The sequence below is a fragment of the Diachasma alloeum genome, unplaced genomic scaffold (assembly GCF_001412515.2).
Source record: "Diachasma alloeum isolate Michigan unplaced genomic scaffold, Dall2.0 Dall_scaffold_00608, whole genome shotgun sequence".
NCBI lineage: Eukaryota > Metazoa > Arthropoda > Insecta > Hymenoptera > Braconidae > Diachasma > Diachasma alloeum.
The window spans coordinates 11,939-38,191 of NW_021680740.1; the positions used below are offsets into that span (position 1 = coordinate 11,939).

Genomic DNA, 26,253 nt, shown 5'->3' on the forward strand with positions numbered 1-26,253 from the left:
AAGTTTTTCCAATACCATTTTATTGAAGTTTCGAGGTAATATAGATAGCATAATTCTTTCATTTGATTTATACAAGAATTTTCACAAGAAATCTAACACTATTGATTGAAGAAAAAATATAATTCAATTGCACAAGATGATATAAAACAGTAAATGATATACGATCGAAGAAAATTATGCACAAAATGACCATTCAGAAGCATTTTGCTAATTCACTAGCAAAAATAAAGACAAAAACAATTTGCCAATTTGTCAACCCAGGTTCCACTCCCATCGCAGTATTGTTGATTAATTTCATGAATTTTCCCTCAATAATTCCAAGTGTCTTCTCAACTCTCACCTCCATCCACAAACGAAGAGGAGTTCTAATTTTATCCGAAATTATTTTCAGAAAAAATATCCAAAAAACTCACGTCAACTCCAGAAGAAGATGATCATCTCGTCTCATGTCACCAACTCCACTTGTTTTTCAATTTCATGCTGATCAATTGCTGAAACATCGATTTATTGACGATACCATCATTTATAATTAGTCTTAAAATCTTATGCATGTAGTCTCAGTCATTATGAGTCTATAAAATCCATGAAAATGGGAAATTGCGGGCAACAGCATTGGTTTGTGCAGACTATTCCACTCGTCGTTTCTTCACTAGAGATCCAAGCTGAAAAAAATACAATTATTTTATCGTTATTATTGTTAAGTATGAAGTATTATGAATGTCATGCGAAAGGCTGTTAATGATTAGATGAATAAAAAGTTTTCTACAATATTTAATTGGTAAATGACTTGATTAATAAATCGATTTCGTGATGAATTTGTGAAATTTGAAGAGAAAATTTTGTTGTCTAATTTTCCATTATTATTCAACTAACAAAAAATGAGTAAATAAATCTTTCCGATCTCTTTTAAACTCGAAAATATTTAGAAAAACAATAGAATAAAATTCTGTTCAGATTTTTGTTCTCCAATTTTTTTAATATTCTTAAATACAAATTTTTTTTTCACAACAAGTGATTCCAGGGGGAAATTTCAGGAGATATTTTCCGAAAATTGATCCTCAACTCCATTTAACAAATTTATTTGCCCCCAAAATTGATAAATAAATCATTATTTCGTCTTTTCTTCCGCCAAACTATGGCTTCCTTAACGTTTAACACTCCTCAAGCCCTAAAAAATAGTAATAAAAATATTAATAACTTACTAAATCAGAGATAGCAGGCAAGTTACTAGTCTGATCGCTGGCAAGTACCTCAGACTCTCTGATCTCCTTCGACTGACTCGACTTCTTCATATTCCTGTGCTGTGGGAATGTTGGCATGAGCTTCGGATCACATGGGAGTGGAGCCTCCTTGAAGTAGCTACTCTGGAGGCATTCCTCGGCGGTCGCACGTTTCTTGGGATCGTACATGAACAGAAAATTAAGCAAACGTAATCCAGCAGCACTCAGCCAGGGGAATCTCTGCTTGAGATTGTTGTAGGGCTGCTGTTTCAACGAGAAGTTCTGGAGGGCTGGGAGGGAATTGAATTCCGGCCATATCGCCTCTGAGGGGGTCCCCAGGAGATCGACAATCAGCTCCAGTTGCTGGATCTCTGATCTGCCTGGGAGTAATGGTCTATGGCCCAACAGTTCCCCTGAAAAAACAAAATTCTGAAATTCAGTTTGTTTTTTGCGAATATCTCGAAATCCGTGGGAGCTAGCGGAATTATCGTCTGAACCTTTTTTGTAGAGAACAAAATTTCCAACAAGAAATGTCATAACAAAAATTGTGCTAGCTCCCTTCAATCTAAAGATATTCATCAAAAACTGAACTTAAGAAAAGTAAATTTGTTTTTTTAATGAGGTTGAGTTTTTTGAAAATATCTCGAAATCCACGGGAGATAGCGAAATTATTGTTTCAACCTTTTTTGTAGAGGAGAAAATTTCCAATAAAAAATGTTCAGACAAAAATTTCGTTATCTCCCTTCAACGCCAAGATATTCAGCAAACACAGACTTAAAGAACAAATTCTTCATTCTGCATTGGTTAGAGTAGCGAGTTGGTAATCTGAAGGTTGTGGGTTCAAATTCCCTCGTGGCATTACCCTTGGTTTTGCAATCACTTCTTTCAATAAAATATTGGAATGATAAACCTCCATGATTTCCTCAATTTAGATTGGTTAATCCCCAATTATTCTCAATTGAATTCCCAAAAAATGATGGCATCATCACCTAGGATGCACCCAGCGGCCCACATGTCGACCGAAGTCGTCTGAGTCTTCGCCTGCAGCAGGAGTTCAGGCGCCCTGTACCACAGAGTGACGACCCTGGGAGTCATAGGCTTCAGTGGCAGTCCAAACCACCTGGCCAGGCCGAAATCAGCGATTTTGACGCATCCCTTATCAGTCATGAGTAAATTCGAGACCTTCAAGTCCCTGTGAACGATGAAGTTACGATGGAGATAACGCAGGCCCTTCAGCACCTGCAGGACAATGCATTTCACTTGGCTCTCGGAGAAGGGGGTCTGCATGTTGTCCAGGAGGCTTGCTAAATCCTGCTCGCAGTACTCCATCGCCAGGAAAATACTCTCGAGACTCCTGCCCACCACGACCTCCCTCAGCTGGACAATGTTCTCGTGTCGACAGGAGAGAAGGACACTTATCTCCCTGAGACCACTCACTGGGAGTCCATCCTTCTCGTGCTCCATTCGAACCTTCTTCAGGGCAACCACTTTGTCCGTCTTCGTGTCCCTCGCTCGGTAAACTATACCGTAGGTGCCTTCACCTATTCGATTCAGTTTCTCGAATTCTGAGACAAATCTGCATTTTCCCAGCTGTGGATTGAAATAATATTTTTTGACTGGAGTTTTCTATTTTTTCATTAATTTTTTTATTGAAGTCTTTGGAGACTGTAAACAGGGAAGAATAACACGAAATTATAAAGATTTAATGGATCTATAGAAATATTATTGAGGGATGAACAATAGAAGACAAAACAATTTTCAACATTTTTTTGAATACGAAATATCTACCTAAGGAGTGGTTTTAGAGGAAAATCTCATAGAACATTTTTTGTTGGAAATTCTCTCTTCTATAAAAAAGGTCCTGACGAAAATTTCGCTATCTGCTTTGCATTAAGAGATATGAATGAAAAACGAATTCTGAAATTAAGTGGATTATTTAATTTTGCAATTTTCCACATTTCGTTACATATCGAATATCTGGATAACGAGCCATTTTAGAGGAAAATGCCAAAGGACATTTTTTGTTGGAAATTCTCTCTTCTACAAAAAAGGTCCTGACGAAAATTTCGCTATCTGCTTTGCATTAAGAGATATGAATGAAAAACGAATTCTGAAATTAAGTGGATTATTTAATTTTGCAATTTTCCACATTTCGTTACATATCGAATATCTGGATAACGAGCCATTTTAGAGGAAAATGCCAAAGGACATTTTTTGTTGGAAATTCTCTCTTCTACAAAAAAGGTCCTGACGAAAATTTCGCTATCTGCTTTGCATTAAGAGATATGAATGAAAAACGAATTCTGAAATTAAGTGGATTATTTAATTTTGCAATTTTCCACATTTCGTTACATATCGAATATCTGGATAACGAGCCATTTTAGAGGAAAATGCCAAAGGACATTTTTTGTTGGAAATTCTCTCTTCTACAAAAAAGGTCCTGACGAAAATTTCGCTATCTGCTTTGCATTAAGAGATATGAATGAAAAACGAATTCTGAAATTAAGTGGATTATTTAATTTTGCAATTTTCCACATTTCGTTACATATCGAATATCTGGATAACAAGCCATTTTAGACGAAAATACCAGAGAACATTTTTGTTGGAAATGTTCTGCTCCACAAAAAAGTTCCTGACAAAAAATGTCGTATCTCCCATAGATTTCGAGATATTCCCCGATAACTACCCACAATTGAAATGAAATCCTTTCATCTCCTCAAAATTTCCATTTTTTAAGTCCATAATTACAAATCCAGAGCCCTGAGCTGAGATTCCCTTTTAAAGACTCCTAGCCTAGTCCCTTAAAACCCTGGGATAAATAACAAATCATAAAATCATCTTACAATGTCTTGCTCCGGAATTTCCATAGGTTTTCCAGTCATAAGCGAGGTTAAGATTCCCCTCCTGGTGATGGGAGCTGAGGGATCTGGGCCTGCCTCAGCAGACGATCTCTTCGACTCGTTGCTATTCGAATGTTTTCTGTCATCTAAAATCATCCATCAACATCAGGACAACCCCTCACCCACCAATAACACAACAACGTAACCTAAAAGACGAATAAATAATTCGTGAATCCCTCACCCTTCGTCATGATGTCCAGTGAAAAAACCCCGAGAATCCCCTCTTCCTGGGAGAATGCACTTGCAATCAGAACAATTAGCACTCGCAATAGTCCTCGATAACGAGAGCAATCGATCGATCAAAAGAACCCGGTGAATGCCATTATGACTGCTCACATCAAATGATCAAATGTTTGTGTTTTTCGTGACGTAGAAGATCTCGAGCGATGGTTCAGGGATGTATTCATGATTCTCGTCCCCCTAAATCGCATTCAGCGTCACTGCCCTCAAAATTCACAAGAATAGGAAAGGTTGGGGTAAAACGGACACTTTTTACTTTTTCTAAAATGCCAATGAGGGGTTGAAATGTAGACAAACTTTAACATTTTTTTGCAATACAAAGAACAATTCTTTCCCTTTGTGACGAGCACTGAGCTCAATTGATCAATTTGTTTCTGAGTTATGAATAATTGTAAAAAAGTCTAAAGTGTCCGTTTTACCCCACCCGCCCCTACGCAAGAATAGAGAACTTGCATGAATTCCTTTAAATTTTCTAATCTCAAGTTTGGGACCTGAATAATTCATTTTTCATTCACAAACGTTCGAAATATTTTCCTGCATTTTGTCCATTTCATTTCTAAATAATGAACACGAGTTGGTGGAATAAAATTTGTATCAAAGTCAAGGGAATATCCTCATCTCTCAGTTAAAAAAAAAATCAATTTTTTTAGGTACTTGCGATTTTGGAAAAACATCCTTAAGCTACACGGAATCCCCACTTTTCGGACCCTACATTCGAAACCATATGCCCAGTGACAGAATAACGCGTGACAATCATATTATTCTCCTCGACTGCTACTCGTAGACTGTTCATCACCTGCGGTTGCCATTACCTTATCTCTACTTCAGTCGCAATTCTCGAAGCACTCGACAAGTTTCACAATAATTTTGGGCTTCAGTTTAGTTTTAGAATAAAATGAAGCATTTGTTGATTTCTTTGTTTCTTCTGGCTCCCTGTCTCGGTTCCCTCCCGCAATCCCCTGCCTTTATGTTGAAACTGCTCGAATTCGAGGAATGGAACACCTTTAAGGTACAAAAAAAAATTATTAGATTAAAAAAAAAATTTTTAAATTAAAATTATTAATTATTATTATTAATTTAAAATTATTATTATTATTATTATTATTAAGGCAGGGTGGGGCAAAATGGGATGGCTAAAAATTCGAAAAATACTGAAAATTGTTATTAATGTATATAGAGGCCCAAAATTCCACTGAAAAAAATTCATATTACCACTTTTGTTTTCAACAGTTTTTTTTATCAGTATCTGGAAGATTAGTGGAGATACAGCCAGTTTACACGGATTTTGTTCCACAAATTCTCATGAATTTCCTAAAAAAGGTTCTCTACTGAGATTTCATATTTATTTAGTATCTCAAAATGATTGGAAACGCTGCGCTGGGTTTAATTATCCGTTTTTAATAAATTATTTTCCCACATTTCAGTAATTCCATCAGAAATCAGTAAAAGAGAGGAAAAAGGAACCAAATTACACGAGTAATGAATACCTTTATGATTTTAAGAAACTTCTAATTTTTTTGTGCAAAATTGGACTATCCAGTTTTACCCGCCCTATCCCATTTTGCCCCACCCTCCCCTACATATAAATAATTTGTAGACACCTTAAAGAATGTGAATGAAGGATATGAAACGAAAGAGGAGACCAACTGCAATATGTGTGACGAATTGAGAAATGTAAAACAGCAACTGCAGTGTAAATAAGCTAAAATAATGACTCTAGCACTTTAAATAATGATTTTAAAAAACTGTTTTAGTTGCAATACAGGAAGAGTTATTCAAACATTTTGGACGACAGGGACAGGGCGAAGATATGGAGAGACAATAAATTATTCATCGCTAAACACAATGCTGCCTACTTCGCAAAAAATTCAACTTCGTTCAAGGTTTCTGTGAATGCACTCGCTGATATGGTGCGTATCTTATTCGGTTTCAATGTCAGTTTTATGGCGCGGAATTCGTAGTACTCTCGACAAAGTAATATTTATCGCTGTGACACGAGGATGTTTAATTGTCGGGAGATAGAGGTGAATCAAAATGGAAACTTCTGAATTCTTTTGGAATGACACCCATTAATAAGTCGTTAACGAAATACATTTCTACTTCATTTACATTTTATTACAGTTCTGTTTTCTTTTGATGTTGTTGTCGTTAGTCATGCTCCCATTTTGCCTCCCTCTCTTTCCAAACTATTTTCAATCATCAAATTTGTCTATTTAATTGAGTGAAAAAAAGTTGAAAAAATCATGAATATCCAAAGTCATTCAAATGACATTCTGCACAGAATTATTATCTTTCTTAACATTCCTTGTTTATGAATAAATCATTGAGACTGTTTAAACTTTTGGAAATCTAATTTTTTAGGCTGAATTCTTTTGGAATGAGACTCATTAATAAGTCGTTAACGAAATACATTTCTACTTCATTTACATTTTATTACAGTTCTGTTTTCTTTTGATGTTGTTGTCGTTAGTCATGCTCCCATTTTGCCTCCCTCTCTTTCCAAACTATTTTCAATCATCAAATTTGTCTATTTAATTGAGTGAGAAAAAGTTGAAAAAATCATGAATATCCAAAGTCATTCAAATGACATTCTGCACAGAATTATTATCTTTCTTAACATTCCTTGTTTATGAATAAATCATTGAGACTGTTTAAACTTTTGGAAATCTAATTTTTTAGGCTGAATTCTTTTGGAATGAGACTCATTAATAAGTCGTTAACGAAATACATTTCTACTTCATTTACATTTTATTACAGTTCTGTTTTCTTTTGATGTTGTTGTCGTTAGTCATGCTCCCATTTTGCCTCCCTCTCTTTCCAAACTATTTTCAATCATCAAATTTGTCTATTTAATTGAGTGAGAAAAAGTTGAAAAAATCATGAATATCCAAAGTCATTCAAATGACATTCTGCACAGAATTATTATCTTTCTTAACATTCCTTGTTTATGAATAAATCATTGAGACTGTTTAAACTTTTGGAAATCTAATTTTTTAGGCTGAATTCTTTTGGAATGAGACTCATTAATAAGTCGTTAACGAAATACATTTCTACTTCATTTACATTTTATTACAGTTCTGTTTTCTTTTGATGTTGTTGTCGTTAGTCATGCTCCCATTTTGCCTCCCTCTCTTTCCAAACTATTTTCAATCATCAAATTTGTCTATTTAATTGAGTGAGAAAAAGTTGAAAAAATCATGAATATCCAAAGTCATTCAAATGACATTCTGCACAGAATTATTATCTTTCTTAACATTCCTTGTTTATGAATAAATCATTGAGACTGTTTAAACTGTTGGAAATCTAATTTTTTAGGTATGAAATCGATTTCTGGTGAAATTACGATTCCGAACAATTGATTTTCATTACGAAAAATTGATTGTTTATAAATTGTTCATAGAAAATGCTCGCAGTTTTCAAAAATTGCAATTTTTTAATTACTTCATCAATCTTCTTTTAAAAGAGGACTTTCTAATTTTTTTCAGATTAAAAATTGTTTTTTTACGATTCAATATCGAGATTTAAATTCACACCTGCAAAGTTTAAATAATAAAATCATTGTAAGATGTCCGGAAATTGAGCAAAAAGATTGGAATTTTTTCCCTGAACAAATAAATTTGGAAATAAAAAAATTGAATTTAAAAAATGAAAAATTAATTGATTGAGAATTGAAAAAAAATATATTTTGTCCCTGAACATTGCAATTTTTGTTGGAATTATTGCATTTTCTACTTGAATTTCAAAAATACCGACAGTACTTTTCAATTGATTTTTTGTTTGATATTTATGCTAGGGATTATTGAGATAGTTTAAAATATTCTTGAGGACTAACTCACTTTTTTCTTTGGTCTCAGACGAGGGAAGAAATCAAGGCTAGTAGAAACGGATTCAAACAGTTCCCAAAAGCCAATTTAACTGGTTTGGAAAGGGGGGCATCGTTCATGAAGCCTGCGAATGTCGAGTTTCCTGATTATGTCAATTGGGTTGATGAGGGGGCAGTGTCTCCGGTGAAGGATCAGGGACAGTGTGGATCCTGTTGGGCATTTTCTGCGGTAATAATAACCTTTTATTTCAACATTCGCAGCCTAACATCAGAGCTTTCTTTTCAGCCTCATCCGACTCTAGACTCTAGAGTCTAGAGCATTGAAACATCAAAATTTTTTTGATTTACTTGAATTATGAAGGTCTAAACTTCATTCTTCATGTTAAATCGTTAGGAATCGTTTCCAAAATTAGAAAATTTTCTGAAGGATGCGTAACAAGAGGATGAAAAAAAAGAAAAAAAAATTGACAAACAAATCCTTAAAAAATCTTTTTAAAACTTTAAAAAAATTTTAAACAGATTGTGAAAAAAAGAAAAAAAATTAAAAAACAATATGCAAAACGTCTAATCAGCGATAGATAATAAATAAATATAGATATATAACATATATAACATGATATATAACATGATATATAACATGATATATAACATGAAAAAGCAAAGAAAAACGAAAGAAGAAATTTTTAAAAAGAAAAGAGAAGGAAAAGTCAATTCTTCAAAAGTCAGTTCTTGAGCATTCGAAACGTAGTGCAATTGAATCACCAAATTTCAACAATTTCTCTACACTTCGATCCTAATAATTTTTCACGTATTTCCCTCCCATCAGACCGGAAGTCTCGAAGGACAGCACTTCCGACGAACAGGAACCCTCGTCTCCCTGAGCGAGCAGAACCTCGTGGACTGCGCAAACTGGTGGTACCTCAACTTCGGATGCAAGGGAGGTGAAGTCAACCACGCGTTCCGCTACGTGAAGAAGTACGGCCTCGACACTGAGGCCAGCTACCCGTACGAAGCGAAGAACGACAAGTGTCACTTCAGGAAGGAAACCATCGGCACCACCGAGGTGTCCTGGGTGAATATTCGCCGTGGGAATGAGGAAGACCTCAAGGCTGCTGTTGCCACTATGGGCCCTGTCTCTGTGGCCATTGACGCGTCATTAAGTTCATTCCACTTTTACAGTGAAGGTAAAATTTACGAATCAGTTGAGACTTTCAGAGGGAAAAAATGGCAACAATGACCAGAAGTTTTCTGAATATTTTGAGGTGGTGGGAAATTGTTATAATTTCAGTCTTCGAGTTGTGGATGAAAATTATGAGACCTCATATCCATCGACATTAATTGAAATTCAATTCATGCATTAAAATATGGCGTTAAAATATGACTCCAGCATGAGTTAAAATCACGTGAATTCAAAAAAAATTGAAGGGCAAAATGGAACAGTCTTTGTATGAAAAAAAATCTGCAAACATTGATTTCGTGACCGATCTGAGGGATCGTACGAGGTGGATCAGCAAAATGCTCAGAAGGCTCCGTAGTTATAAGACAAAGAAAGAAAAGCTTTAGTTTTTAGGGATCTATTCCTCATTTTTTGAGATTCTTGACATCAACTGGAATTAGTGAGTTTAGTCTCTAGATTTCAGTGATAGAGTCCTTAGCATCAAGGATTCTATCACTGAAATCTAGGGACTAAACTCCTAGGGCTCAAGATTTCTTCAAAACGTTTGTCCCACGATAACTAGAAAAATGCTAGATGAAAATAAAAGTAATTTTCCACTTGTTTTTGTTTATTAGGGATTTATGACGATCCTAAATGCTCAACTAGTCTAGATCACGCAGTGCTAATAGTTGGATATGGAACTGAGGACGGGAAGGATTATTGGCTCGTCAAGAACAGTTGGGGTGTCGGCTGGGGGGAAAAGGGATACATCAAGATCGCACGGAACAGGAATATGTGCGGAATCGCCAACAGTGCCAGTTACCCCCTAGTTTAATTAATTATGTGATTTATAAATATGCATTTTCCCCAAAGAGATGATCTCAATCTCAGACTCACATTAATTAGTGCACTTCAATGAGTCATCTTTCATGTTCTGGAGGAAATGAGAAGAAAAAAGAAATTACGATTTTGTCGTTTGAAAAACGGAAATGTTTTACACTTTTCTAGAAGTGAGAGTGTCTGCTTTTCGACAGAATATTCATGTTAATTCCGTTGTACAGTATATTCAAGCATAAAGATAAACATATCTACTTTTTTATACAACTTACGAAAATATTCCGAATGTTTAATAAAGAAATATTTTATTAAATCGCCAGATTGTTAACGTTTCGATAGAAATTTCCGCAGAAAATATCTCAATAGAATTATGTATTGCATAAAAAAATAAAATTTATCTATTTTTTCTGCGATATATTTTTTGCCAGTAAAATAAATTTCGGAGTCTTAATTTCGAGTACCAAATTTTTATCGCCAGAAGTCGATTTGGATTTTTATAATATAGAGAGATAGAGATTCCTCCAAATCGAAGGGAAATATCGAAATTTTCGTAATTACCTTTTTTGTAGAGCGCATTGAGGGCTTCGAACAAGTCTGTTTGAAACGTAACTCAACTTCTCCAAGACCAAGGTCGATCAGCTCGGCCAATTACGAAAATCATCGGTCTTTTCCGGGTCAACGCTCAGGTCTAGTAGTCGCCGTAAATCAACGCCAATCAGTACATCACGGTCTGTCGCACGTTTTGAATGGAATTCAACTCTGTAGAGTTTAGACCATAGTATATTAGCGTCTATTAACTCGGTGATAGAAATTCAGTAAAAGAAAATCACGTTATTTATTGACCATTCAACCAGTGACTCACAGTGCAAACCGATAGACAATTAAATTAATTCAGTACGATCAACAAGTGACAAGATGGTTTTGTAAATTTGACAAGGCGTGGTTCGACCCCGAGAATAAATTAACGTTCATACTAGGTCAAGACTCTCAACTATTATTTCACACCGACGATTCTCTAACCTCCCAATCCACCCTAAATCTAGTTCCTCGCCAAACAAGGTCGTTACAAAAATTTTGCTATCCGCCTTTGATTCCGAGATATTCAATGAAGACTGGCCAATGAACCAATGCCAAGCCAATGGCCAATTGAACTGTTTTCCCGCTTCACTATTGAATTCTTCTTTCTTAACAGTCGATGAAGGTGAATTCCGAATTATCAATTATTCTATTCTCGTAAAATTCAACAATTCCATCCCCTAAAATTACCATAAAACCCCCAAAAATTCACATTTCTCCCGGTTCAAATCACCTCAAATCACTCAAAAAATTGAAAAACCGGAAATTATTTTTTGAAGCTAAAAATTCCGGAAGTGCAGGAAAAATCATCTGTTTTGAGAACAGCCGAATGAAATAGCGGACGTGTTCCACCGATAACAACACAAACATACAATAATCAGTGATGGATCGAGGGAATTTAGAGTGTGATAAAAACACTGGTCAAATTGTCATTTACGCTACGTCTCGCTGATACACTCGAGCTTCCTCAGGCTCTGGACAAATTAAATGCGTAAAATAAAGATCACAAAACGAAACCTACCCACCAACTAGGTATTATGCAATGTCATAACCCCCAAATCAATCTCTTCACGCAGAAAAAATTAATTTCTATTACCCAAAATCATGTAGGGGAGGGGGGGCAAAATGGGGCACCTCAAAATTTTCGCAAAAATTGAAATAATGAGGAATTTGCGGGAAAAGTATGAAATAACTACCAGATGAGTTAATTAAAAACTATCTCTCGATTTTTTTCAGATTTTTTCGACAATCCATTTCAGAGATATTTTTTCTTCATTTTTCAATAAGTTCAGTTCTATTCATTCGATTTTCATTTATAACCCATAAAAATTTTCCATTCTTTACTATCTATAAGAATATTTTGAGTATTTTTTTCCTCAATCCCTAGTTGCTCATAACGAATTCAAAAAGAAAAGTTGAAAAACTTGAATTTTCAAAAATGTCACGTTTTATTTTGGTCGTATTTTTTTCGTTAATTCTTGTCATCAAAACAAGTATTTTGAGCTGTCAAACAAGGTTTCGTCCTGGACCTATTTTATTTTTAATTTTTTCTTGTCGAAATTCCGCGAATTTGGTCAAAACACCCTGAGACGACTTCGATTATCTATCGAAAAAGTAGGGGAGGATGGGGTAAAACGGACACTTGACTTTTTTAAAAATGTTAATGAAGGGTTGAAATGTTGATAAAATTTAATATATTTTTTTTTTCAATTACAAAGAACAATTCTTTCCCTTTGTGACGAGCCTAAACTGAGCTCAATTGGTCAATTTGTTTCTGAGTTATGAATAATTTTAAAAAAGTCTAAAGTGTAGTCCGTTTTACCCCATCCTCCCCACACTCCAAATTCCCTCGATCCATCATTGAGTAGATGGATTAATTATATGGGGTTGAACATCGTTAATAGGTGTAATAATTGTTGTTCCAACAATTGTTGATAATTCCAAGGACAAATGGTCGCAATGTCGTGCAGTGGGAAATAAATAAAAATCGGCTTAACGGTATCTTCTCGCTGTCAGTGTTGATTGTGAACATGAGGGGGGACTGAGGCGAGCGGTGAAGTCACGCCAACATCGCTGACATTTCGGCCAATGTGAAAGTGAACGGTTAAAAAGACGATAAAGACCAGATGATTAAAACGATGAACCGGTTGAATTCTGATAGGAGGCCTGTGGGCTACAGTGCGGCTTCGGCTCTCAACAGGTGAGCTTCATTCTCTAAACATTCCAGTTGTTGACTCCAATTTTTGTGCTATTTTTCCCCTAATTAATTAAAAAAACACACAATTAATTTCGTTTTCGTAATTGGGAAGAAAGAGGACAATTTGGGAAGTGAAATTTTTTTTTTTTTGATGGAAAAATTTATATTTTGCGCGTTGATTTTCTGCTGGCGATGGTGAGGATGAAACGTAAGATAGAACTGGAGATTATGAATGTGAAAGTATTGGAAAGTAATTCCAAGTGTCGAAATTTCAGTTCTCATGCTACAATAATCTTTGAACAATAGTTTTCCCATTGGAAATGAGAATGAAATCATTCCATTCTTGAATCATGGCGTCAGAAATTTGTGAGAAATTTCCGTTGAGAATTTCTTCTTGGAATTATCAATACCTTATCTCCTGAAGAACTTCAGTGGAAAATTCCGCCATTATCAGGTTGAAATGACACAGGTAGTTGCCTCCATCTGGTGACTGATTTATATTCTCCTATAAATGTTCAATAAATCCGTAACATATTCGTGAATAAAAAATTTGATAGCAATTCTTGAGAAGTTTAAATATCGATAGCCTAACTATTGGAATTGCATTCATTTTTTTCAAGCAAAATATTTCACAGGAAAAAAATACAAGATTTTTTATTTTTTATTCAACTTATTTTCTTATTCTGTGGAAATTTTGTCGATGAAAACTCTTGGACTCAAATTTTTCAAGTCCTTTCTTAAAAACTCACTTTCAAAATTGAAGTATGTTTAGTTTTTTCAATGAATTTATTTTTTTTTCATTCAAAAGAGAAAAATAAATTAAATTTTCTAGAGAATTTCGTCGCAATTTTTTTTATTTACGAGACCTCCAATAATTCTAGATGTGATTTTCAGGCGAAACTTTTCTCTTCAACTACATCCGGACTACAGATATTTAACTGGAATATTTTTGTGAAAAGAATTCAACAAGTTTTTATCATCGACAAATTGCTCATCCCTCATTAGGTCAAATGATTCAATTGAAGAATAAAATCACGAATTAAAAAATTAAAATTAAGAATAAAAAACATTTTTTTCCATTCAAAACACAGAAGCGAATAAAATTTTCTCGAAAATGCGTCAACATTTCCTTTCAATTTTTTTTATCCACGAAACCTTCAATAATTCTAGATGTGATTTTCAGGGGAAATTTTTCTCTCCAACTACATCCGGACTACAGATATTTAACTTGAATATTTATACGAAGACAATTCACCAATTTGTTTCATCAGCAATTTTTCAACCAAAAAATTCCCTCGAAAAGTCAATTACCATTGAACTCTTGAGATTGCGAATAAAAATGGAAGTGGAAGGAATTCGTGTTCAGTTAAAAAAATACCACCAGGATCACCTCCTGAATTTCTGGGAGGAGCTGACAGACCTCGAGAAGAAGGAGCTCACCGATGACATCTTCAACGTGGACCTGGCAGAGACGAACTCCTACTTCGAGAGGGCGAACGCCTCGTTGAAGAACAACAACAAGCTCCTGGATGACGAGATGAAGCCCATAGACAGCGACAGGTGTGGGGTCCTGAACGAGTGCTCCGAGGAGCAGCTGAGGGGGTACGAGGATCGAGGGCTGAGGGAGATCGCGGAGGGGAGGGCAGCGGTGGTGCTGATGGCTGGGGGACAGGGGACTAGACTCGGGGTGACGTACCCCAAGGGAATGTACGACGTGGGGCTGCCCTCGAGGAAAACTCTGTTTCAGCTGCAAGCCGAGAGGATCAGGAGGCTGGAGTCCATGGCTGAGGAGACCTGTGGGAAGAGGGGGGTCATCACTTGGTGAGGAGAGGATTTAATTTATTAAAATATTCATTTATTTACTTGTTTATTTATTTTTGGAGGTGAATTGAGGACGCAATTTGAGAATTTATCTGGGGGAAGAATGAATTTTTGTGACAATGCCTAAGGAAATTTTAGAAATTTAGTAGGGGACGGTGGGGCAAAATGAAGCACGGGGCAAAATGAAACAGCAAGAAAATCTTGTGATCTAAGGGAAATAGGACGATTTTCATGAGAACCTTTTTTGTAGAGAATTTTACAAGCTACAAAAAAGGTCCTCTTCAAAAATGTCCTATCTCTTTTAGATGACGAGATTTTCCCACTGTTTCATTTTGCCCCATGCTCCCCTAGTTTTAGTATTTTATATTCTAATATTGAAATATTAAAAATATTTAAATGGACTTTAATATTATTATTGGATAATTCATGATTGTTTACTGTCATTTATCAATTATTGATATTAAATTTTGTTTAGTGAATACTAAAAACATTAAACGAAAAGTATTTTTCCATTTTTTTCAATAAAAAAAATTAACTTTCTGCAGAAAATATTTCATTTATGAGTGAATTCAATTTAATCCACTTTTATGTTCTATTTTTTATCAATTAATTAATGTTTTTTTGATCCATTTATTTATTTTTTTGAGGTGAATTAAGGGCCTAATTTAAGAATTGACTGAAATACCAAAGGAAATTTTTGAATTGAAATGACGATATTATTATTGAATAATAGCTCATTATTAATTATTATCCATCAATAATAACTATCAATTAACTTTATTTAATATTAAAAATATTAAACTAAAAAAAGTATTCTTTCACTTTCCCATTTTTCAAAATTTGCTGTTCTGCAAAAAATAATATTAAAATAATATTCTTCACTTCACTTTTGCATTCTTCAGGTACATCCTCACGAGTGAAGCAACCGACAAAACGACAAACGAATTTTTAAACCGCCACAACTACTTCGGCCTGGAGAAAGAAAACGTGAAGACGTTCAAGCAGTGCATGATCCCCTGCTACGATTTCGATGGAAAAATCCTTCTGGATGATAAACACAAAATTTCGAGGGCTCCCGATGGCAACGGGGGTCTCTACAGAGCCCTCCACCAGTCAGGAGTGCTGGACGACATGAGGAACAGAGGAATTCGAAGTGTTCATGCTCACTCAGTTGACAATATTCTGATTAAAGTTGCTGACCCTTACTTCGTTGGATATTGCCTTGACAAGGGAGCTGACTGTGGTGTTCTAGTGGTGGAGAAGACTGAGCCTACTGAAGCTGTTGGTGTTGTGTGTCAGGTAATGAAAGAGGAAATTTAGTTTTTTATTTGGAGGTGATGATAATTTTCTCTTGAATTAATTTTGTTTTCATTAAAAACAAACGGAGACATCTTCTGAGACATCCCCCACACCTTTCCCGACAATAAAAAAAGCCAAATTCCTCTGTCATCTAGGTGGACGGCCTCTACAGAGTCGTAGAATACTCTGAAATTCCAAAAGCCACGTCAGAGCTTCGTCGCCCAGACGGAAGGCTCCTCTTCAACGCTGGCAACGTCTGCAATCACTACTTCACTGTCGACTTCCTCGTGAGGATCTCCGAGTGTCACGAGAAGGACCTGGACCTCCACCTGGCCAAGAAGAAGATCCCCTTCGTGGACGAGAGGGGCGAGAGGCAGGTGCCAGCCACCCCCAATGGCATCAAAGTCGAGAAGTTTGTCTTCGACGTCTTCAAGTACTCGAGCAACTTCGCTGCTTGGGAGGTGCCCAGGGAGAGCCACTTCAGTCCTCTGAAAAATTCTGATTCTGCGGGACAGGATTGTCCAGCAACAGCCAAGAGGGATGTGCTGGCTCTCCACAAGAAGTGGCTGCTGAACGCTGGGGTCAAGTCGGTTCTGGGGGAGGTGGAGGTCTCCCCTTTGAGGTCCTACATGGGGGAGAACCTCAACGATTTGTCTGGTGTCATTCAAGGGCCTAGAGTGGTGGAATAAGCAGGGGATGGCATCCAGGCTTTATCTCTTCCAGAGAATTTCGACTCTGGAAATTTGAGGGGACGTTTCCCAGAGCCCAGGGGAATTCCTCGGGGGTCTGGCTCGATGACAGATTTTTTGAATGGTTTATCTGGCTCCTAATTCAGTCGTGAAGTGGAAGAGTGGATTTCGAAGTGTTTTTAATGGAGATTATTTGGAGGAATTCAATTCTTCGCAGATAAATCTTCCCATTTTTTGTAAATTTTTGTTCAACATTGAATTATCTCGATGACGAAGGCATTTACAGCGAAATGTCAAAAGATATTTTTTGTTGGAAATTTAATTCTCTACAAAAAAGGTTCATGAGATTTTTTTGGGAATCCATTCGTTTTCGAGTTGAGAGCAAAATTCTCTGTTGAGTTTTCAATTTTTATGAGGAAAAAGTCAATTTTTTATTTTTGTTTTTTCTCTCTATCTTGGTAAGGAATTATTTTAGAAGAAAGTAATGATCGACGTTTTTTGTCAATGTTTTAATTTAATTCACGCATGATACATTCCATGTAAGCTACCCCAGCAGAATCCACCATAATTGTACATAAAAAGTTCTGAATTTAAGGATTTTATAGTCGGAAGGCATATTTTATTGTGTCTCTTCCGAAATTTTGTACATTTCTCCCTCTACTTTAGCCCAGAATTGTGAAATTTGCTACTGCAATTGAAAAAAGAAAAGAATTCTTAACGAATAACTGAACAATAATTTGTAATTTTAGAAAATAAAGAGGAAAAAATGAACTGCCATTCGTTGATTTCAGTTTCTTCACCAAAAAATAGTTCTCAAAATTAAAATGATGAAGTTCGATATTTCGAATGAGAAAAAAATTCTATTCTCAATGAATAAATGAGAATAAATTTTGAAAGAGAAAATGAAGTGCCAATTGTTGATTTTAGTTTCTTCACCAAAAAATAGTTCTCAAATTTCGAAGAAAGGAATGAAAATTGATGTATTCATTAGCCAGTGGGAGCCTTCAGCTCATATTTCCCAGTGCTCCCACCGATCTCCAGGAGTTCGTCCAAAAGATCCTTTGGATTGATCTTCCGAGAGATGAGAAGTGTCCTCTGGTCTTTGCCCCCACGACTGTGGGACTTCAAGCCGAAATTCCTAGCGATCTGGTGCATCAGGGCTCTCTCATCGTTATCGAAATCACAGAATACTAGATCATCCTTTGCACCGTCCCTGATGTACTGCTGAAGAGTCTCTCTGAATTTCGTTTTGAAGTGTATTCTATTGCTCTGGTTTAACGTCACACCAAATCCTCTTCTTGATATTTTCCTAGGTACTCTGAATTCAGTAGAATAAACAATAATTAATCGTCTCCCATTTATAATTTTTTTATGGATTTTTTTTATTATCTCTCATTTTTAATTTTTAATAAAAATTTTCGAATCAGAAAAACTCAAATTAAAAATGAAAATGGAAAGAAAAATTCTATTCTGAATTACGAAATTTATAATTAATTACGATTATTCACTTATTTCTATTTTTTCCCTTTTCAGTGAAAATGTTTTAATAAAAAAAAAATCAAATTCAAATAAAAATTGAAGAAACGACAAGCAATTCGCGTAAAAATAAGCATTAAATTTCTTTTTTGTGAACAATTAAATATAATTAATCACCTGTCACCCCAACTTCAATTTTTTTAATGAGAAAAATTCAAACTGAACATTAAAATGACTAAATGACGGGAAAAAAACTGGAAAAAAATTCCTAATCAGTGAATTTGTAATTAATTAAGAGGAAAATTTAATTGGACTCACGCGATAGGTTCAGTGATTCCCTGTTGTGATTTCCCGAGGCCCCCACCAGCCCATCCCATAAGCTTCATGAGTTTGGCACCGACATTGTCCTGGCCAAGGCACTCTTTACTGCGTTCATCAGGTTTTTTCGTTCCATTCAACTTCTCGCTGAAATCTGTGTTGGAGTTTAAATTCTGCGCCCACTGCTGCTTGATCTGTTGAGGAATATTTCATGCTGTTGATCAGTATTTTACTATTTTTTGCTTCGGACGATGTCGAGAGGAGACAGAGAATTGTTGTTGGCTTTACCTCAATCAAGTAATAATACTTTCGGAGAATTTCTAGACCTCTCTTGGCGGCTTCTGCCTTGGCCAACTTCTTGGAGGTTCCCTGGGCTTCAATCAGCTTCTTTTCACCGAAGAGTATGTGACATCGATAGGTGCTTCGTGGAAAAAAGGGAAGATGGCTTTCAGTTGAGAGTGGTTAGAGTAAAGAAAAATCTCCCACGAAACACTCGTCAGGGACGAGTAATTGAATTCTGATTAATTTAACGGCGACTGGAGTCGGCCTGAGCCTTTGACAGCTGACGTTGACAGTTGAGGGCAACACCTGTCGTCAGGATCAGGTCTGGGCCCCTCCGGCGTACCCCCATGTCGACCATTAAATTTTGAAACTCGGCTGATTGGCCATATTCACTATTTCATCACCACAAAACCAAGGAATTTTCCTCTTTCTCTTGATCATTTTTAATTCAAGATCTAATGAGAATTATTTTCGCGTGAACGAGAGATACCCCTGGACGGGCAGGAACTGGGCCGAGGGCCAACAACTGGGCTCGTCACCCCTCACAATTAACTCCAATAAATTATCCTGGGTGATGAAAAATATCTCACGCATTTATCATTTATCATTATTATTAGTTTCGTACTTCCATTCAACTTTCGTTCCACTAACACCCGCAGAGCATTCAACAACAGCCTGGGCACTTTGATTAGAACACCCAAATAAAACTAAATCCCCAAACGACTGTTCATTGAATTCTAAACCTCGAGCATTAAATTTTAAAACTCGGTTGGCTGTACCCCCTATTTCATCACCAAAAACCAACAAATTTTCCTCATTCTCTTGAAAATTTTGAATTTAAGATCTACTAAGAATTATTTTCGTAAAAAATCCAGTTGTGGCCAGTTGAGGGCCACGAGGGTCACAAGGGTCGAAAGGGCTACAAGACCCACAAGAGTCATTTTAAATATAGTCTCATGATGGGAGACAGTGGGAACCCTTTGTGAACCCTTTGGAAACTCAGGGTCAGGAGGGACACGAGGGCCTGGCTAATGAAAAATATCTGACGCATTCACTTTGTATTTTTTAAAATCAATTTCGTACTTCCATTCAACTTTCGTTCCACCAACACCCGCAGAGCATTCAACAACAGCCTGGGCACTTTGATTAGAACACCCAAATAAAACTAAATCTCCAAACGACTGTTCATTGAATTCTAAACCTCGAACATTAAATTTTTAAACTCGGTTGGCTGTACCCCCTATTTCATCACCACAAAACCAACAAATTTTCCTCATTCTCTTGAAAATTTTGAATTTAAGATCTACTAAGAATTATTTTTGTAAAAAATCCAGTTGTGGCCAGTTGAGGGCCACGAGGGTCACAAGGGTCGAAAGGGCTACAAGACCCACAAGAGTCATTTTAAATATAGTCTCATGATGGGAGACAGTGGGAACCCTTTGTGAACCCTTTGGAAACTCAGGGTCAGGAGGGACACGAGGGCCTGGCTAATGAAAAATATCTGACGCATTCACTTTCTATTTTTTAAAATCAATTTCGTACTTCCATTCAACTTTCGTTCCACCAACACCCGCAGAGCATTCAACAACAGCCTGGGCACTTTGATTAGAACACCCAAATAAAACTAAATCCCCAAACGACTGTTCATTGAATTCTAAACCTCGAACATTAAATTTTTAAACTCGGTTGGCTGTACCCCCTATTTCATCACCACAAAACCAACAAATTTTCCTCATTCTCTTGAAAATTTTGAACTTAAGATCTACTAATAATTATTTTCGTAAAAAATCCAGTTGAACTTCTGAGGTCTCTGGGCAATGAAAAATATCTCGCATTTACCTCGAATCCTGCTTATCAATTTCGTGCTTCCATTCAACTTTCATTCCACTAACAGCCGCAGAGCGTTCAATAACATCAGCGGCAGCAGACTGCGGATACTGCACTAAAACTAAATCTCCAAACGGCTTTTCATTGTCAAGTCTCGGCCTTTTGCTGGGCCTCTGTCCAGTGTCTTCAGTCGGTGGTTCTAGGGAGTGGGAGGTGGTAGACCCAGTGGATGGAGAGTGCTGGGGGCCTCTGAGTCCTTAAAAATCACAGATTATCAAACTCTCAGCGTGCAATGAACTCGGGTTGATGTGTCTACTCACAATTTCTCGATGTACCTTTGATCTTCGAGCTGGCAGCGTCAGACGCTTTTACAAAAGTCCTTTGTAGTTTTGTTTTCTGTCTTGCTCGGTAATCCCTAGCAACATCCGCGGATAATTCTGCTATCAGATTCATCGTTTCTTTTGGATATCTGTTTGAAAAAAAATGCAAGAATATTTATCAAGTATTTTTTAGGATTTCCTTGAAGATTTTATATTTTTCCAATTCTCAAAATTTTTTTTTCTAGTTTATTTTGTCTCGAGAATTTTCCAGGATTCATTAAGCATCAACTAATAATCAGGATTAATTTTCTCAAGAATTAATGATTAGTTATCAAGTATTTTTAGGATTTATCGTCGAAGATTAATATTCTCTCAATTTTCAAAGATTTTTTATCGAGAATTTTTCAGGATTTATTAAGGATTTTTTAAATTAAATAATCACTTCGAAATTCTCAGGATTAATTTTCTCAAGAATTAATGATTAAGTCTCAGGGATTAACCAATCATTCTTGAGGGTTATTTTATCATTGGGAATCGAGGTTTTGCAAGGATTAATTATTAATCTTCGAGAATCGACTAATTATTCCAAATGATTAACTCTCATTAATAAAGGATTTAGGATTTCAAATAATTCATTCAGGATTTATTCTTAATCCTTGAGATCACACCTTGCAGATTAATAATTAATGTTAATCAACTGATAATTTACCAATTATTATTGATTAATTATTAGTTAATTGACATTAATAATTACTCGTTAATAGATGAATACCACGAATTAATTAAGAAATGATAATTCAGTAATAATACATGATAATTAATTGATTAATAAATAATTATTAATAATAATTATTCAATTCTTTTTTATGAATAATTATTATCTTTAAATAAAAAATAATAATTATTATCTCGTTACCTGCACCCTAATAATTCCACATTCGTGAAAACCTGAGCCAAACAGACGAGTTCATCCTCCGGAAATTTGTCCTTATGTGTCTCGAGGAAATTTCTCCTCAACTCCCAGTGCTCGTCGCACTCGTGCTCAACCCTGTGCTTCTCCACATCCCAATTAGTATTCACAGACATTTCGACTATTTTCACCCACCAAAACACCACAAAACCTCAGTTTTTACTCCAAAAAACAACAACAACCCCAGTTTTTGAGGTTAGGAGCACAAAATCGCCTGTTTTAACCCCAAAATCTCTTACTTCACTCCGAAAAAACAACTCTCCCGTCAATTCCAACACGACTTCTCCCCCAGAAAACTCTTTCAACCAACAAACAATAAATTATTATCGCTTTTTCACTGAATTTTTATGTTTTAGGTCTTAGTCTGGCCGAAGCTTCAGAAATAAAAAAAACTGGTGGGGGAGCAAAAAAAATGGCGGATGCATCTAGATAAAATAAAATTATTTCCTCGTCACTTTTTGTTCGATTTATTCAGTGATTACAAATGTTGTTGCAGTTGTCATATCTTGAGGACTAAATTATCAATATTTTTTCATAATTTTTTATAAAGTCTGCATCAGCAGCTGCTGCATGTGCGTTTCCGTAGAAAACTCCAGATATTTTTTAGATTCCCAACAATTTTTTTAACTGCATTGTTTTTTTTTCGGGGCTAGGAGGAAAAACAAGAAATAACAGAAGAGTTGACATAACGGAATTATGAGTTGGTGAATAATTTGTAACGAATTGCCACATGTGTTGAATAGTGATGAAATAGTTGGAGATGGAAGGGGAGTGTTCACGTCAGTGGAGATAGAGGAAGAAGAGAGAGTGAGTTGGGGAGAAAATAAATAAATAAATAATAGTGTGTGGCGATGGTTCTGAATGACCAGTTCAGTGTGGAGAGGGCGAGGGCTGTCATCGAGGCTGGAATGCAGAGTCCACATGTCAGGTACTCGATACTGGTCCTGGAGGAGTGTCTCGAGAGGTGAGTTGAAGCCCAGGGTTGTCCAGGGCCTCAAGTGCTCGGGGGTCTGTGGACTGATGTTGATTTTTTATTTGTCTTGTCTAGGTATAATTGCGACGAGGTTATTCTGAGCTTCAACGGGGGCAAGGACTGCACAGCTGTTCTTCATCTGGCTGCATCGGTTTTCCTGCTCAGGGGGATCCACTCGCTGACGTGTCTCTACGTCACTGGGGAACCGTTCCCCGAGGTATGTGGGTCGTGATGATAATTTTTGGTTTGTAATGATTCAATTCAATTTAATTTTCGACGCTTGGAATTCTGGAATTGGTGTTAAATTCATAATTTTCAAGAGAATGACGAAAATTTGTGGGTTTTTGGTGATGAAATAGGGGGTACAGCCAACCGAGTTTTAAAATTTAATGCTCGAGGTTTAGAATTCAATGAACAGTCGTTTGGAGATTTAGTTTTATTTGGGTGTTCTAATCAAAGTGCCCAGGCTGTTGTTGAATGCTCTGCGGGTGTTGGTGGAACGAAAGTTGAATGGAAGTACGAAATTGATTTAAAAAAATAGAAAGTGAATGCGTCAGATATTTTTCATTAGCCAGGCCCTCGTGTCCCTCCTGACCCTGAGTTTCCAAAGGGTTCACAAAGGGTTCCCACTGTCTCCCATCATGAGACTATATTTAAAATGACTCTTGTGGGTCTTGTAGCCCTTTCGACCCTTGTGACCCTCGTGGCCCTCAACTGGCCACAACTGGATTTTTTACGAAAATAATTCTTAGTAGATCTTAAATTCAAAATTTTCAAGAGAATGAGGAAAATTTGTGGGTTTTTGGTGATGAAATAGGGGGTACAGCCAACCGAGTTTTAAAATTTAATGCTCGAGGTTTAGAATTCAATGAACAGTCGTTTGGGGATTTAGTTTTATTTGGGTGTTCTAATCAAAGTGCCCAGGCTGTTGTTGAATGCTCTGCGGGTGTTGGTGGAACGAAAGTTGAATGGAAGTACGAAATTGATTTAAAAAAATAGAAAGTGAATGCGTCAGATATTTTTCATTAGCCAGGCCCTCGTGTCCCTCCTGACCCTGAGTTTCCAAAGGGTTCACAAAGGGTTCCCACTGTCTCCCATCATGAGACTATATTTAAAATGACTCTTGTGGGTCTTGTAGCCCTTTCGACCCTTGTGACCCTCGTGGCCCTCAACTGGCCACAACTGGATTTTTTACGAAAATAATTCTTAGTAGATCTTAAATTCAAAATTTTCAAGAGAATGAGGAAAATTTGTGGGTTTGTGGTGATGAAATAGGGGGTACAGCCAACCGAGTTTTAAAATTTAATGCTCGAGGTTTAGAATTCAATGAACAGTCGTTTGGGGATTTAGTTTTATTTGGGTGTTCTAATCAAAGTGCCCAGGCTGTTGTTGAATGCTCTGCGGGTGTTAGTGGAACGAAAGTTGAATGGAAGTACGAAACTAATAATAATGATAAATGATAAATGCGTGAGATATTTTTCATCACCCAGGATAATTTATTGGAGTTAATTGTGAGGGGTGACGAGCCCAGTTGTTGGCCCTCGGCCCAGTTCCTGCCCGTCCAGGGGTATCTCTCGTTCACGCGAAAATAATTCTCATTAGATCTTGAATTAAAAATGATCAAGAGAAAGAGGAAAATTCCTTGGTTTTGTGGTGATGAAATAGTGAATATGGCCAATCAGCCGAGTTTCAAAATTTAATGGTCGACATGGGGGTACGCCGGAGGGGCCCAGACCTGATCTTGACGACAGTTGTTGCCCTCAACTGTCAACGTCAGCTGTCAAAGGCTCAGGCCGACTCCAGTCGCCGTTAAATTAATCAGAATTCAATTTCTCGTCCCTGACGAGTGTTTCTTGGAACATTTTTTGACTTGGTGGCCAACAGCTGCCCTCATTATCCCCTCATAACCACCTCTTCACCTTTTTATCTTCTCGCAGGTCGACGCCTTCGTGGAGAAAGCATCCCAGTACTACAACTTGAAAGTAATCCGCAAGAAGAAACCCATAAAATCCGCACTGACGGCTCTCCTGAACGAAAACAAAAAACTGAAGGCTGGCTTGATGGGCGTGCGGAGGGGCGACCCCGGCTCGGAGAAGCTCCAGCCCTTCCAGCCGACCGACCCCAGCTGGCCCCAGCTCATGAGGATCAGTCCCATCCTGGACTGGACCTACCGGAACGTCTGGGACTTCCTCCTGGAGCACGAGGTCCCCTACTGCTCTCTCTACGACAAAGGCTACACGAGTCTGGGAGAAAGGACAAAGACCTTTCCCAATCCTCTACTGCAAATCCCCAATGCTCCCTCGAGTTATCGTCCTGCTTACACTCTCATCGACGACTCCACCGAGAGAAATGGAAGAGGATAACGAAAGTTATTCTCTACTTCCCTAGTTAATTTGTCGTGATGGGAGGGAATGGAGTAGAAGAAATCAATTAAAAAATTTAATTTATTGGAGGATTCGTCTAATTTTTTAAATTCGTATTTCTACCTTTACTGATTTTATGAGTCTCGTGCTTGCTCAAACTGTTTCATGAGAAATTCAGAGTTGGAGAGAAACATAAATTATGAAGAGCATGGAAAATTCGTCTGTGAGAAATTGAATGAAATATATTTTTGGAATTATTCTGTTGAGATCCACGAGTAACTGATTAGCGAGGTATTTAATGAGTTTCTTTGTAATTTACACAATTATTTTTTGCAATTTAGTTGTAATATTATTGCAGTAGAACTGGTTGTGATTTTGTGCTTTTGTTTTATGCAAAATAAATTAGAAATGGAAGTACTTTTTATCTTCTATTTTACTATTTTAAGTGATCAGTAAAATCGTTTTAATGACCGTAAACGACTGAGAAGTTGAACTTTTGGGAAAATATTTTTGGAATTACTCTTCCGTCCCTTTACTCTGTATAATAGTTTCTACAAAATTAATAAAGGGACTAGTCTCATACTCTGGCCAAGACTTGAACGTCTTGAACAGCTGAAGTAATTGTTCGGAATTAAGTTCATCGAATGTTGAGTAAATATCGTAATCCTCGCGGATGAGGCGAGGTCCACAGCCAGGGATCCATTTTCTGTGAAAGTTCGAAGACGAAAAAAATAATAAAGAGAATTACAATTTTTTAACACTATTTTTTTTTTATCGTTATTTTACATCACTTCCACCCGGTTAGGGTATACTGCGATGATAATCAAGACTTTAAATGGTTAGATCGTACCATTCTACCCGGCCGGGATTTGAACTCGGAACCTATCGCATGTGAGGTATGAACTTACCCACTGCGCCAAGTCACCGGGCTATTAAAAAAAAAAAAAAAAAAAAAAAAAAAAAAAA

The 26,253-nt window shown here is 36.7% G+C and overlaps 6 protein-coding genes across 16 annotated transcripts in view; 3 read left to right on the forward strand and 3 right to left on the reverse strand.

Annotated features, from left to right (window-relative positions):
• On the reverse strand, positions 1-14,455 carry LOC107043632 (cyclin-dependent kinase 10). 8 transcript variants are annotated; one of them, XM_029126501.1, is made up of 10 exons: positions 14,340-14,435; positions 13,360-13,454; positions 12,750-13,011; positions 10,735-10,935; positions 5,173-5,362; positions 4,302-4,565; positions 4,064-4,206; positions 2,210-2,810; positions 1,203-1,633; positions 1-662 (listed from the first exon to the last, which is right to left on the reverse strand). In XM_029126501.1, exons 6-10 carry the CDS (start codon positions 4,309-4,311, stop codon positions 627-629), a joined length of 1,221 nt encoding a protein of 406 aa, XP_028982334.1. In that variant the 5' UTR covers positions 4,312-4,565; positions 5,173-5,362; positions 10,735-10,935; positions 12,750-13,011; positions 13,360-13,454; positions 14,340-14,435; the 3' UTR covers positions 1-626. The 8 variants fall into 8 exon arrangements, with proteins under 8 accessions (XP_028982334.1, XP_028982336.1, XP_028982335.1 ...); XM_029126506.1 differs by lacking the exon at positions 1-662 and adding an exon at positions 1,064-1,168 and having other exon boundaries at positions 1,251-1,633; positions 14,340-14,455; XM_029126503.1 differs by lacking the exons at positions 12,750-13,011; positions 13,360-13,454; positions 14,340-14,435 and adding an exon at positions 11,774-11,793.
• On the forward strand, positions 5,105-10,591 carry LOC107043635 (cathepsin L1). Its single transcript, XM_015265202.2, has 5 exons — positions 5,105-5,369; positions 6,115-6,270; positions 8,215-8,412; positions 9,010-9,367; positions 9,975-10,591. The coding sequence occupies exons 1-5, from the start codon at positions 5,256-5,258 to the stop codon at positions 10,172-10,174; spliced, it is 1,026 nt and encodes a 341-aa protein (XP_015120688.1). The 5' UTR covers positions 5,105-5,255; the 3' UTR covers positions 10,175-10,591.
• On the forward strand, positions 11,045-17,648 carry LOC107043631 (UDP-N-acetylhexosamine pyrophosphorylase). Of its 3 annotated transcripts, none has more exons than XM_029126500.1 (5): positions 11,045-11,153; positions 12,657-12,952; positions 14,133-14,770; positions 15,673-16,069; positions 16,225-17,648. In XM_029126500.1, the coding sequence occupies exons 3-5, from the start codon at positions 14,289-14,291 to the stop codon at positions 16,756-16,758; spliced, it is 1,413 nt and encodes a 470-aa protein (XP_028982333.1). In that variant the 5' UTR covers positions 11,045-11,153; positions 12,657-12,952; positions 14,133-14,288; the 3' UTR covers positions 16,759-17,648. The 3 variants fall into 3 exon arrangements, with proteins under 3 accessions (XP_028982333.1, XP_015120681.1, XP_015120680.1); XM_015265195.2 differs by lacking the exon at positions 11,045-11,153 and adding an exon at positions 11,504-11,784; XM_015265194.2 differs by lacking the exons at positions 11,045-11,153; positions 12,657-12,952 and having other exon boundaries at positions 14,053-14,770.
• Positions 17,259-22,362, reverse strand: LOC107043633 (NF-kappa-B-repressing factor). Its single transcript, XM_015265200.2, has 6 exons — positions 21,898-22,362; positions 20,997-21,130; positions 20,674-20,917; positions 18,841-18,973; positions 18,553-18,746; positions 17,259-18,076 (listed from the first exon to the last, which is right to left on the reverse strand). The coding sequence occupies exons 1-6, from the start codon at positions 22,065-22,067 to the stop codon at positions 17,746-17,748; spliced, it is 1,206 nt and encodes a 401-aa protein (XP_015120686.1). The 5' UTR covers positions 22,068-22,362; the 3' UTR covers positions 17,259-17,745.
• On the forward strand, positions 21,919-26,050 carry LOC107043637 (FAD synthase). Of its 2 annotated transcripts, XM_015265205.2 has the most exons (4): positions 21,919-22,523; positions 22,605-22,915; positions 23,000-23,141; positions 24,862-26,050. In XM_015265205.2, exons 2-4 carry the CDS (start codon positions 22,803-22,805, stop codon positions 25,285-25,287), a joined length of 681 nt encoding a protein of 226 aa, XP_015120691.1. In that variant the 5' UTR covers positions 21,919-22,523; positions 22,605-22,802; the 3' UTR covers positions 25,288-26,050. The 2 variants fall into 2 exon arrangements, with proteins under 2 accessions (XP_015120691.1, XP_028982340.1); XM_029126507.1 differs by having other exon boundaries at positions 21,919-22,915.
• LOC107043634 (dimethyladenosine transferase 2, mitochondrial) overlaps positions 25,564-26,253 on the reverse strand; it is a 3,924-nt gene continuing 3,234 nt past the window's right edge. The window contains exon 4 of the mRNA XM_015265201.2: positions 25,564-25,993. Coding sequence (XP_015120687.1) covers positions 25,804-25,993 — 190 coding nt within the window. The 3' untranslated portion in view covers positions 25,564-25,803. The remainder of the gene's footprint in view (positions 25,994-26,253) is intronic.

What these genes read in the sequence shown, in the direction of transcription:
- LOC107043632 (XM_029126501.1), bottom strand. An exon ending in AAATTCCGGAGCAAGACATT is followed by an intron (nt 2,811 to 4,063) that starts GTAAGATGATTT and finishes TTCAATCCACAG; the next exon opens with CTGGGAAAATGCAGATTTGT. An exon ending in TGCCTGCTATCTCTGATTTA is followed by an intron (nt 663 to 1,202) that starts GTAAGTTATTAA and finishes TATTTTTTTCAG; the next exon opens with CTTGGATCTCTAGTGAAGAA.
- LOC107043635 (XM_015265202.2), top strand. Translation starts at nt 5,256, where the DNA reads ATGAAGCATTTGTTGATTTCTTTGTTTCTTCTGGCTCCCTGTCTCGGT. An exon ending in AGGAATGGAACACCTTTAAG is followed by an intron (nt 5,370 to 6,114) that starts GTACAAAAAAAA and finishes AAACTGTTTTAG; the next exon opens with TTGCAATACAGGAAGAGTTA. An exon ending in ATTCCACTTTTACAGTGAAG is followed by an intron (nt 9,368 to 9,974) that starts GTAAAATTTACG and finishes TTTGTTTATTAG; the next exon opens with GGATTTATGACGATCCTAAA.
- LOC107043631 (XM_015265194.2), top strand. Translation starts at nt 14,064, where the DNA reads ATGCGTCAACATTTCCTTTCAATTTTTTTTATCCACGAAACCTTCAAT. An exon ending in AAGAGGGGGGTCATCACTTG is followed by an intron (nt 14,771 to 15,672) that starts GTGAGGAGAGGA and finishes TGCATTCTTCAG; the next exon opens with GTACATCCTCACGAGTGAAG. An exon ending in CTGTTGGTGTTGTGTGTCAG is followed by an intron (nt 16,070 to 16,224) that starts GTAATGAAAGAG and finishes TCTGTCATCTAG; the next exon opens with GTGGACGGCCTCTACAGAGT.
- LOC107043633 (XM_015265200.2), bottom strand. Translation starts at nt 22,067, where the DNA reads ATGTCTGTGAATACTAATTGGGATGTGGAGAAGCACAGGGTTGAGCAC. An exon ending in ATTGATAAGCAGGATTCGAG is followed by an intron (nt 18,974 to 20,673) that starts GTAAATGCGAGA and finishes TTTTCCACGAAG; the next exon opens with CACCTATCGATGTCACATAC. An exon ending in GGAATCACTGAACCTATCGC is followed by an intron (nt 18,077 to 18,552) that starts GTGAGTCCAATT and finishes TACTGAATTCAG; the next exon opens with AGTACCTAGGAAAATATCAA.
- LOC107043637 (XM_029126507.1), top strand. Translation starts at nt 22,803, where the DNA reads ATGGTTCTGAATGACCAGTTCAGTGTGGAGAGGGCGAGGGCTGTCATC. An exon ending in CTGGAGGAGTGTCTCGAGAG is followed by an intron (nt 22,916 to 22,999) that starts GTGAGTTGAAGC and finishes TGTCTTGTCTAG; the next exon opens with GTATAATTGCGACGAGGTTA. An exon ending in CTGGGGAACCGTTCCCCGAG is followed by an intron (nt 23,142 to 24,861) that starts GTATGTGGGTCG and finishes ATCTTCTCGCAG; the next exon opens with GTCGACGCCTTCGTGGAGAA.